The 13,021-nt window shown below is 35.9% G+C and overlaps 1 protein-coding gene across 1 annotated transcript in view; it reads right to left on the bottom strand.

Annotated features, from left to right (window-relative positions):
- Positions 1–12,366: 12,366 nt before the first annotated feature.
- LOC137405855 (uncharacterized) overlaps positions 12,367–13,021 on the bottom strand; it is a 30,405-nt gene continuing 29,750 nt past the window's right edge. Inside the window, exon 7 of the mRNA XM_068092281.1 lies at positions 12,367–12,819. Within this exon, the coding sequence (XP_067948382.1) occupies positions 12,694–12,819 (126 nt within the window). The 3' untranslated portion in view covers positions 12,367–12,693. The remainder of the gene's footprint in view (positions 12,820–13,021) is intronic.

Below are 13,021 nucleotides of genomic sequence, written 5' to 3'. Positions count from 1 at the left end.
GTATGTAGTGTCTAGTATGTAGAATAGTACACTGGCAGTTCATTCCACCATTAGAAATCATCAGTTGTAATAGCAATAGATACAATTATTCCCAAGTGTTTCTCGGTAAAATCATTTGTTCCATTTTTACACAAAAATAAAAAGAAATCTCAACCGATTATTATTTTTGGAAACCTTTATTGAAAAGTATATTTCAGCTTTGTATTATTCTCAGCCAGTTAGTCTGTTTGCCCTGCTTCTACAGAAATAGTTCATCAGCTTAATATGGATCTTCTGAACTTAGTAATAATGTTTAACTAACTGTACATAGCTATATAAACAAGCAGTTCCTGTTTAACATAAAGCCCCTGAAGAACTCAAAGAAACTGTTGCACACAGATTATTACTTCAATAAGCAGACATCATATGATAAGTGAAAAACTCTAAATATTTCGATGAAGTCGCAACATAAATTTTTACAACTTTTGTCTTTACAAAAATGTTTTTCCGTGTAACTTTTATGGTGAAAAAATATATTTATATTGTTCATGGTTTGGTATGAAAAGCTGTTATATTTTTAATTTGACTACCGATCAAGCCCAACATAAGTAAGGCTAGACCATCCAATCATAGCATTCTTATAGGGGATATTATATGGTAGGCCATAATCTTATGCTTCAGCAATAGATCAAACAATAAAAATAGAATAGCTCATCTAACAGCTGTACCTTTTAAAAGGCTGCTTTGGCACTTGAAGTGAAATAAAGAGGAGGAGATTTTGATGATGTTGCAATGAAATAAGGAAGAGATTCACAATCAGCAGTTTAATCAGTCCTGTTTTTGTACTACGTCAAAATCAAGTTAGTTAAACTTGAAGAACCGTTTATGATGATGACAAAAAAAGGAAAGGCAACAAACTGAGTTGTAGACTCCTGAAAGTGACCAAAGAAGGGTTCTGTATAACCTGAACGTCAGCAGGAGTAGCTAACAGTCTAGACTGTAAAGCAATTAGGTTTTGTTGATTTTAGTTTTGAAATATCCTGGCCGTCACATCCCCTCTAGCATAAAAAAAAATGCTAGAAAAATACTGATACTTTATGACAAAATCTACAAAAATTCAGCGCAAGTTTATCTTTAAGTCAAGAGATGAGAAAAAAGAGAGCATGTTGAAATATAAAAAGTAAAACTAGCTCTAACATTTTAGCTACAACAGGGTTAACATTTCTGGTTATTAAATTTAGTAGGTCAAAGGATTTGATAAGAGATTGTTGGTGAATGAACATGTCAATAGTTTGCTGGTAGGCATATTCTTGTACAGAACAGCTGTAGTTTTTAGAGCACTTGCGCAGTGTATTCGTTTCTGGCAAAAAAGAAGCAGTGCATATGTAGTTTACAACCATACCAGGCAAGTGCAGCGTGTTTTAGCCTAAACCTTAGGAAGTCGCCACCATATTTAGATGAGTTTGGGCTTGGGACACAATGATTTTAGTGAAAAGTTCAGCCACAGGTCACTAGACAGTTGCTCATCGGTGAATTCTGAATAAGCTCTCAACTAAAAGGCCAGATAAGTCCTTATCAGAAACAGTAAAATTAGCGCAGTTAAACTAGAGCCTGGTCAACTAGTACAAGTGCTTTAGCAGTAAAGGCTGGTTTACATTATATCGCTGTATTTCGATGCTGATGGCACTATACTTCAATGATCATCGATGATAAAGATGTTCACACTATCACAAACCCATCTGCATTTGCATCAAGAAATACTCCGTGGCGTTGTGTTTTCATTTATCTTTTTAAATTTTCGCGAAGAAATCTCTGTGTTTTCATGTGCTGGAATCAAAAATTAGTTCCACAGCAACTATCATAAACAAATATGAATAAATCACACTACTTGCGACCGCCAATTACTTTCGCTGAATTGGTTCCCATTTGAAAAGCGGTCGTCGATGCTCAGCGAGATATCGGGAAAGTATGACAGCTGAAAATTTTCCTGAGGTGTCTGCGATGCTTCGTCGATGCCATTGATTCTCGGTTCACATAATGGACGATTAACATCGAACAGAAAACGCTTACTAATGATGATATAGTGTGAACCAGCCTTTAGATGAAAGAGAATTATAGCTTATTGAACATTAACCCTTTGAACCCTGGTCGTCCTTGTCGATGTGTGTAAGTAACCATGGACGATCTATCCAACGATCCAAAGTTTTTAAACTTGGATTAAATACATCCTAACGTGCTCATAATATAATGATATTTGTTGAAACAGTAGTAAAAAATGTCTGGCAACACACAGCAAATGTCAGAAAAATTGAAAAAAAAGTGTTTCACAGTTATTCGAACTAAGACCATAAAAATTTGTACAATTTTGAAAACTTGTAAAAATGTCACCGTAGCATCATGTTTATAGAACACACAATCATCATCATTTCATGACTCAAAATATACTGGAAATCATAGTTAGTATCATATAATTCTTCATTTGCATCACAATCATCCATGACCTACCAACAAACGAGTCGTATCATTTTTTTCGCGATGTCATTCCTATAAAAACTGTTGTTATAATGAAGGAAGTAGATGAAGATATTTGAAAACAGTTAAAATTGGCAGTGAAATTTTTTATTTTATGCCCTGTGCAAGAATTAATTTGATTGGTAGTCGCGATTACTTAGAAACAGCATTTAAAAAATAAAGCCATGTAAATGTCGTTATTTTAGCCATTAGGCTTTCTGACCTAACCTACGCAATGCCGGAATATTGGCTGTTAAGGTTCAAAGGGTTAATAAACTGTTTAACTAATCATTAAAACTGCACACAACTTTTCAAAAACCTGTTTTATACACGTTAGGCAAAGTTGAGAAAAAGAAAAAGAAGAGACAAAACCTATTCACAGTGGGTGGGGGAGCTCCTCTGCAAACCAATTGCCAGCTAGCTCAAAATGGTGTCTCGATAAAAACACTCAACAGAAGGTAATGGCAAACCGCTGTTGAAATCTGCCAAGAAGATTCATGGTTATAGGAAGTGGGGAGAACCATAATTGCCTACGTCATGAGACATGGTGCCCTGAGAAAGAAGCTATTAAAGAAGTTTGGCCCATGCCTATCACTTTCCATATTCATTTCATATACTTGCTTTAGTTTACAACATATCTGTTTGCAATTCTTTGTGTTAGCTTTTTTTTATATTGAAATTTCTTTATTTACAATTTTATATTCATGTTACTATTTAACTGTGTTGCGATTGCAATACTATTAGAATAGATTTACATGTAAGTAGCGATATTTGTAATTACCATTTAAAACACTAACAAACTTTAACGGCTAATAAAAGCACTGTCATATCAGTTTCATAATATGCTATTTTGGATCGCTTTATAACTGGCTAAAGTTAGCAGTCTGTCTATCTATTAGTCAGGTCAATATGACTTATTATTGATACTAGTATCCTGACAGTCTTGTCTTTTGTGAGAAATGGTCAGGTATGCAGATAAAGAACAGCAACTAATTATCTGCACAATTGTTTTGACATGCTAGACAGCTGTCAATTGGTGCAGGTGTCGGAGTGACAGCCTACTAAGTTGAATTTTTAGGGTTTTAATCCCATTGAGAGTGATCTTTTTCACAGCCATGGCGTCAGGCTGACGGGTACACACGACACATATTATAGAGAAAATTAAAGGCTGGCTTAGACTATATCACGATATGTCGGTGTTGCATTCTTGCTGATTATTTGTCGACTATGCACAGCGTAAACCCATGGTATCATCAAGGTGACACAGATACTTCAGGAAGGATTGCAGCTGTCAAACTTTCCCAATAGTTTGATGAGCGTTCATGGCAACCTGTACCATGTGTTCCAATTCGGCAATGATGATTGGATGTCTCAGACTGCTCGATTTATATTTGCTTTCGTGACCATCGCTTGGGGACTAATATTTTCCCATTTCCACGTCCAGCATTGTATAATTAGAACGTCATACAGCGGACTATTCCCTGATGTAAACGTGGATAGGTTTGTGATAGTGTGAGCATTGTTATTATAGATGATCCCCAAAATATTTTGTAGTTAATACCGAAATTCAGCGATATGGTGTGAACCAGCCTTGAGGCAGAACAACACTTGAAAAACAAGTCTAGAGTAGTCGTACGCATGGATAACCGTTTCTTTACCCGCAAAGTAGTCAGCCAAAAGTGCAAATGTTTACACTGGGGAATTTGCCTATTTGCACTATTGAACCAATACAAAGTGCAAACATTTCTTATAACAGTGATTACTCAAGTAAGATCAGATGCCAGTCCAACAACATCTCATCCAGCAATTGATAGCACTGCAATCACAACTGACTCATGTTTATTTCTTTTCAACAAGGGATTAGCAATAATAGCTTGCTAGAAAGTTTAGCTTCTCAATCCTTACAAACTTCTACCGACCCAACACTAGGTCGCGGGTGGGTGTGGTCCCAACTGACATGTATTTGGCCTCAACATTACACGCCAAGTTCTGTTCTGAGGCTTGACAAGTCCCAATGATTAATCAAGCAAATTAATTTTTTCTTGGCATGTCTAATGTGCTTTTATTTAATTTATTATTACTAGCACCTGTCAGTCTTGTGTGCTGTGGTGAATGTCACTTGTCCAGATAAAGCGCAGAGAATAACTATAAACAAATATATTCTGGAATATCTGATGATTGTTGATTAGAGCAGAGGGTGGAGATAAGCAATGCGCTGATAAGCCGATGTCATGCGTGTGAATATTGTACAAAATGTTTTTCTATTGTAACTTCTAACCATAAACTTGGATTGACAGACAGATACTGCCCTTATTGTAGTAAATATTAGCAATTGTCAATACAGTTACATCTGCTCTAGTGAACTCATGAAATTATGCTTTTTCAAATAATCCTTGTTTTATAATAACTATATATCGTGTAGTGGCTAATCGGTTCCAGCTGCTAATAATTGTTTAAAAAACTCAATTGAACCAAAACAAAATTAAACATAAACCAAGTCATAGACAAAGCTTATAGATGAAGACATAGTCATAACAATCACTCATGTGGTGAGTCGGAAGAATTGGCTCAACAACTTCTGTCAAATGCATTAGTCTTAATATTGCTCACCAAATTGGTGTTCCAGTTTACAGATACATTCATACCAGTATTAGCCTTCTACTCAGCTTCCCAATTTAGTCCCTACATTTGCCCCAACCTCCACATTATGTAGTTTCAAGGTCAGTCTCTACATTGGCAAACAGAGAGTATTAAATACAGACTTTCACACCGGTCTCTATATCATTTTCTATGTTGGCGACCACTTGGTTCCAACTTTGGTTATCATGCTAGTGCTCACGTTGGATCCAAAGTTTGTAATAACATAGGTTTCAACATTTTTCTCTCACCAGAGACCACATGGAATCACTTTTTTGATGACCACATTGATTTCAAATATGTTTTCTTTTGGTTCTACTATACATTTGCAAATTGATGACCACATCGGTTTTCATATCACTCTCAAAACTTGTGGTTACATCAGTGCCTTTCATCTCTTTAATACTAGGGGTTCTACTACACAAAGTTCTTGTCAGAATAGTCACTTTTAAAATCACTGTCATCACTTTTAAAATCACTGTTGTCCCCTTTTTTAAGTTGGTAACCAAAACAACCTCTTTCTTCAAATTCGTTATTTTAATACAAATATCCTTTCTAGTGGCACTGGGTTTGGTTCCACTGAAAACCTGAAACATGCTCAGCTTGAACCTCTGCTCGTCAATAGCATGGTTTAACCAGCGACCTTCACAAATTTTATGAGTGATGTTTGGGGGCATTGCTGATTACTGCGCGAAGAGTGACAAGCTTCTTAGGTTTTATAGGGCTACACTTTCTGTACTGAAAATAGACCGAGATTTTCTTCATTAACCCTTTCACTGCTGTAGACGAATTAATGCGTTTTTTGTGGTTGACTGCTGCAGACACACTTTTGCAACTTTCCCACCAGTTGCGTAAATAATTCACGGTTAATTCATTATTTATTGATGACATAACCAACAATATTTAAGACTTTCATGGTATTTACAGTGTTGTCCAAAGATTAAAAATTAGCCTATAAAATTAGCTTAAAATAACAAATCAGTTTTAAATTTTTGTTTGAGAATTTCCAACTAAAAAATGAACCTTTCTTGTGGAAGTCTTGTAAATACCTCCCGAGTTAGAAAACAGATAAATGCTTATGTTGATGACATTGTAGCAAATTCATATTCAGATTTTTTGCGATTACACAAATAATTAGAGTAGCAGCACTGGCTCTGATGGAAATGTTGGTAATAGTTTTTCAAGAGTGAGAAACATTGTAGAGGATCGTTTTAGCTTCGTAACAATCGTAGTTTCACAGAGCTTTAGCAATGCGCAAAGTATGGATCCATTAAATTTTTAGTATAGCACTATTTGTTAATGTGTTAGCAAAATAAAATACATAACAAAAAATGTTCTAGATAAATTTTGAAGTTAAAAAAGTTGTATACAGCATTTGCCCAGATTGAGAGCTTGGGTTTCTATCATAGATAGTTGTTTACATATTTTGAGAAAATCATCAAATGACTGGATTAATTTGATTTTTAGGTTGGTGACCAAACCACCTCTTTTTCCCATTCATTATTTTGATACGAATATCCATTCCAGTGGCACTGAGTTGCATTGAAAAACGGATACTTGCTCAACCAGCAACCTTCACAAACTTATGAGTAATGTTTGGGAGCGTTGCTGATTACTCCGTGAAAAGTGACAGGGGTCTTAGGTTTTTAGGGCTACACTTCCTGTACTGAAAATAGACCAAAACTGTCTTCAATAATCACTGACAGTCTGAGACTAGGAAACAAATTTGTTGTCAGTATATCGTAGCATTTTAAGACTTACATAAATTACCTGTCAGTCTATGAATGCTGAGTCAGATGCTTCAAACCGAAACTAATGAAGTTTCATTTGTTCATTTACGGACAAATAACAAGGCAGTTAGTAAACTTACTTGCGGCGCAATCATCGTCATCTCATCAATGTCACCTACAGTGATAAATGTTCGTCTCGTCTGTCAATTTTCGGTTGTTCCTGTCATCAAAATCGTCATAAAACATGGTAAGACCTCCAATACTTAAAAAATTGATGGAAGGCAATAGTGACACTGTATGTTGTAATACACACTAAATATATCACTTTGACATAGCGAGAGAGTTGGTAACCTGCAGTAAGGGTTTATCAGTAAAATGGTGATGCGATAAACACAAGTCTGACAACAACTTCAACCTAAAAACCCGACCAATTAGCTAACAAGCCTGTTAATTTACAAATGATTTAAAGACGCAAACACTGTTGGCTCGCATGTCATTTCTCTCAAGTTAAAAATGTGAAGGTAATGAGAAAGAATGTTGTTTTAGTCCCAAGTGTTCTTGTAATAGCTGTATGTTTAACATTTAAAATTGAAGAAGCAAATCTGTTTAAACCGCTGTTTCCTGTGAAAGCAGTATATGGAGCCAAAAATTTCAAGTACAGGCTGCACTTTTGGCCCAGGCTGACTCACAGCTGACAAACTATAAAAGTAGGTTGGATGATTTATACTTGGCTGTTTCTTTGATTTGGAGAGTCAGTGCTAGCCTACATTAACTGAGATATCGGGGTTTTATTTGGATTAGCTTACAGGCGCGTATAATGAGCTCTGATATCTATTTAATATAAGTTCTCAGTTCTATGGCTATTATGCTAAAATGTTTCGCCAATTTTCAGCAGTTTCATGATAATCACCTGAAGCATGTATGCTGGAGTATGACCATGTATCAGTGTTTTCCTAACAACAGAACAGGGCTAAGTTTCATTTGCTTGGAATATTGATGGCTATTCCAAAGGTACATACAATGGAGGTTTCCAATTTAGTTATTCATTACTGTACCACAATCATTGCCACATAAATGAGCTTTTGTTTCCCAAACTAGTCCAATAAAAATTTAGGCTACCCAAACAAAAACTTTTCCCTTCGTGAAGAAGGAAGTCTGTTTAGCTAGTGCCTGGTGATTTTCCACTTACACATACAACTTTTTATTATTTTAGTAAATATTGCTTAAGCTTTTGCCTTTGCACTTAGCCTTTTATATAGTTATTGGTCTTTAAAAGGCACATTTTATTATTGTTCAAGAAGTATGCCCTCATTAAGTTGCTCACAAAGATATCAAGGTACTTATTTGACCCAATTACACTTACCCAATAGCTGACTCTGATATTGCATATGATTATTCACACAGCTTACAAGCAAGTGTTTACTCTTTAACCCACTTGTATTATTGGTTACATAGAAACTTGAAGACTAGCCAATACGAGATGCCAAAATGTTACAGCAAACTTTCCGAGCAAAACAATTGCTCAAAACTCCCATCTAGGAACCTTTGTAACTAAGGAAGCTCTTGCCTTGATTCATGACTAACAGAGTGACCTGCTCGTAGTTACAGACTGTCTAAAATAGTTGTATGGGTGTTTATCTAACTCTTTCAAACATACAACCCTTACATAATAGTAGATTGGCAACTTTATTTTAATTAGAGACTATACAAAACATTTATATCAGTAGGGAATGGTAAAGTTCAGAATAGTTGGAACTAAATTTAAAATAGTATTACATAAAGAATGTAATTGGAAAATATCATGAAACAGTAATAAAGCAGCTAATCATGACAGTTTTTCAGCAAGTAAAACACTTACTGAATGTAAAAAAAGACTTACTATGCATTTGAACATTCTTCTACTCAAACGGGTTTTTCCAAGGGTTTTCTATTTTGTCTCTTTCTCAGTTTCTAAATTCATCAAACAGCTTGAGCAAATGGCTTTTCTAGTGACTCATCATATTATTATGGCTCACTAACTGATATTTGAAGTGTGCTATTTCAAACTCAGTGGTGTTTATATAAATCAGTTTTATATGTTTGTTCTCGGTCATGTGGCTCTCAATTTACTATTCCCCCTTATTTTGTCAAGTACCTAATCCGTGCTTTTCTTCTTCTTGTCATTTTGCGCCAACTGGTTAACCAGCTTAGTCAACCAGCCAAGCAGTTCATACACTGGCCAGCTTGCTTTCACCACACAATAAGAGCATGAGTAGCTCTGGTCTAACCTACTTTGCTGACGCTAGAAACCTTTGAAGACAAAAAGTAGGTAATTGCATAAAACAGTCAAATGTTAAATGTGAACTATGCAGCCATTCTAGTGAAAATAAATTAAGAAGATACTGCATGATGCGGTCTCTTTCTAATTTCTTTGATTGTTTGATGACAATTGAAAGTATTAGAAAGCAAAACACAACAGAGGCAATAGTTTTGACACCACAGTAGTAGTAGTAGTAGTAGTAGTAGTAGTAGTAGTAGTAGTAGTAGTAGTAGTAGTAGTAGTAATAGTAGTAGTAGTATTAGTAGTAGTATTATTATTAGTACTAGTAGTAGTATTATTAGTAGTAGAGTAGTATTAGTAGTATTAGTAGTAGTATTAGTATTAGCAGTAGTATTAGTAGTGGTAGTGGTAGCGGTGGTAGTAGTGGTGGTAGTAGTGGTGGTGGTAGTAGTGGTGGTGATAGTAGTGTTGGTGGTAGTAGTGTTGGTAGTAGTAGGGGTGGTGGTAGTAGTGGTGGTGGTAGTAGTGGTGGTGGTAGTAGTGGTAGTAGTAGTAGTGGTGGTAGTAATGGTGGTAGTAGTAGTTTTGGTGGTAGTAGTGGTGGTGGTGGTAGTGGTAGTAGTGGTGGTGGTAGTGGTGGTAGTGGTAGTGGTAGTAGTAGTGGTAGTAGTAGTAGTGATAATGGTAGTGGTAGTGTTAGCGGTAGTGGTAGTAGTAGTAGTAGTAGTACTAGTGGTAGTAAGTCCATCAATCAACTAAGTTACTTTTGGCAAGGGGTCTATAAGTTAAAATATTGCCAAAAGGGATGCAAGTTTATATTATTAGGTATAATTTATGTATTGACTTGTTTACCACCTGTCTAGTTTTGATGGATGATTTCGGTTGTCTGCCTGCCCATAGGGTGCTATTAGTAAGGCCAGGTTTTGGCTTATCAATTTTATATAGTGAGTATTGTATTGCTTTACACTATTTTATGAAGCATCCAGCTAAAAGAAGTTTGTCTCAACCATAATCTATCCATAAAATTATGCCTGGCTATGTCTCTATCTATAAGGCATGCTCATACAATATATGTTGTTTGTCCAGGTTTGTCTGGTCTTCAATGGCAAACGTTCACAGAAGCACACATTCACAGGCACCCACGTGCACACAGGTGCATGCACATGCATAAATGCATGCACGCGCACACATGTAAACACATGCAACATAAGTGCACACGCGCGCCCATGTGCATGCATACATGCACACATGTGCATGCAAACCTACACACGTGCACATACACACACACCCGAGCACACATGCGATTGCACACACATGAACACATATGGACTGTTACCCATGAGCACACAAACGCAAAGAAACACAAACACACAAAAAACACAAAAACACACATGCCAATGTAACTATTACAACATAACATCTTTTTATAGAAAAACTGTGACTAAAAATGCAGCAAAATTAACAGCAGTTTTTGTTCAAAAATAATTGGCTTTATTATAAAACTTGTGAGTAAAAAACATTTGTAGTTATACCTTGTAGCGCATGAATGAACTAAAAGGTACAAGGCCCCTCTGAGAACAGGGAATGTACAGCTGGCTATAAGAGAAATGATGAAACTTCAAGTAAATGCCAGGTGCTCTCAGAGATCAACCCTGTGCCATGTTGGTAGTCATGAAAAAGCCAACTTTAATCGAAAACTCAATTTGGTAAAAACCAATAGACAAATCAGCAGAGATAAATGGTGTTTTGGAAAAAACTCATACACGGTTTCAAAGATCCTAATCAGAGCTTCAAAGGAATTCGAAAAGATATCACAAATGATAGTGCAAAAAAACAATTATTTCTTATGGCACCTCGAGAAGACCAATCATTGCTTATACATGTAGAACTCTCAACAAAGCCAATGATTGCTAATAGTCATAAAGAAACTGTCACTTCCCCTTTACTGCTCCTCAAGAATCAAAGCCACTGAATGCAAGGCAAGAAGATAAATATATTTCAACAATATATAATCATATATAAATACATGTAATTCAGTTTGTGCGTGCATACAAAGAATAGCATTCAAGATACTGCCAGCAATCTCTGCTCTCTTGTCTCATCTGGCCGCTTTATATACCGTCTTTTATGGACATGCTCTATTAGTCACTCGGTCTAGTGTAGGCCTCGGCAACTGTCTCGCGTCCAACCAGGTCCGCATCGGCAATTTTGTCTCCTGTCAAAGAACGGCTTGGCTACGCTCGGTCATGTCATTGTCCCTAGAATAGGCTAAGCAGCCGGCCCCAGTCTCGGCGATCTTCCGCCATATTATGCTCACAAGAGAACCAATCATTTTTATAATGTTTTCAGGAAAACCAATAGTTGCTCATGATTTTCTCAAAAAGAACAATAATATCTTGTTATACTCTCAAAAGGACCCATAATTGCATATGATGCTCTCAAAATGACCAAGCGTTGCTTATAATGCCCTTAACGAGACCAGTCATTGCTTCTAATGCTCCCAAAATAACCAAGCGTTGCTTATAATGCTCTCAGGCAAACCAAGTTTTGCTTATAATTTTTTCAAAAGGCCAAATCCTTGTTTATAATGCCCTTAAAGAGACCAGTCATTGCTTATAGTGCTCTCAAAAGACCTACCATTGCTCATAATGCTCTCAAAAAGATCAAGTGTTGCTTATAGTGCCCTTAAGGAGACCAGTCATTGCTTATAATGCTTTCAAAAAGATCAAGTGTTGCTTATAATGCCCTTAAGGAAACCAGTCATTGTTTATAACACTCTCAAAAAGAGCAACCATTGCTTACAATGCTTTCAAGAGGACCAATCATTGCTTGTAATGCCTTTAAGGAGACCAGTCACTGCTTATAGTGCTCTTAAAAAGAGTAATAATTGCATATAATGCTTTCAAAAAGACCAATCATTGCTTATAATGCTTTCAAAAAGACCAATAATTGCTTATAATGCTCTCAAAAAGATCAATAATTGCTTATAATGCTCTCAGGAAACCCAATCGTTGCTTACAATGCTCTCATGAAACCCAATTGTTGCTTACAAAGATCTCAGGAAAATCAATTTTTGCTTATAGTGCTTTCAAAAGAACCAATCATTGCTCATAATGCTCTCAAGAAAATTAAATGTTGCTTACAATGCTCTCAGGAGAACCACCTTTCGCTAATAATGTTCTGAAAATAACCAACCATCACTCATAATGCTCTCAAGAAGACCAATCACTACTAGTAATGCTAAGATATGCAATAATTGCTCCGCCATATGAGATAAGCAATAGCACAAACTTGTTTTCATATAATTGCCACATTGTATAAAGTAGTTAACATTAAGTATATTTAGAACATTTTATTATATGTATAACAACATATATAATATAACAACGGTTGATACAACTTTCTGTGATTAAATAGAAAAAAATCAAAGTTCTCTTAGCAGTTTTTAACTAGCCCCAGATAAATTTTTTTAACTTCTTCTATCTCATATCAATAAACAGTTAAGTAGCAAGAACTCCTTCTTGTTAGCAAACAGCTACTACAGTAAGTACCTCAACACACTATCTTATCTCCATATCACTTTACTTCTCCATAGTCGTTTAGTTTGATGAGTACAAGGTGGAGCGTCTCCTTTTGGATTTCAAACCAGCAATATCCTGAAATGCTCATAAACACTCGGTCATCTTTCTTCAAGGCAACTATCTGAAATGAAATGAACAGTTTGTTTTTGAATGCCCATCAATAAAAACTACCAGATTGAAAATGAGAGCTAACATAACAAGTTTCTTTACCCTCTGACTTAAGGAGCAGGTGAAAATAAACACATGAAGTACCTAAGGAATTTTGTTTTGATTAATTATCATCAACCATAAATAATCTGAGGTTAGTAATAATGTGAAAAAAA

This window comes from Watersipora subatra, chromosome 10 (genome assembly GCF_963576615.1).
Source record: "Watersipora subatra chromosome 10, tzWatSuba1.1, whole genome shotgun sequence".
Taxonomy (NCBI): Eukaryota; Metazoa; Bryozoa; class Gymnolaemata; order Cheilostomatida; family Watersiporidae; genus Watersipora; species Watersipora subatra.
This window is presented reverse-complemented; position numbering and strand designations above follow the sequence as displayed.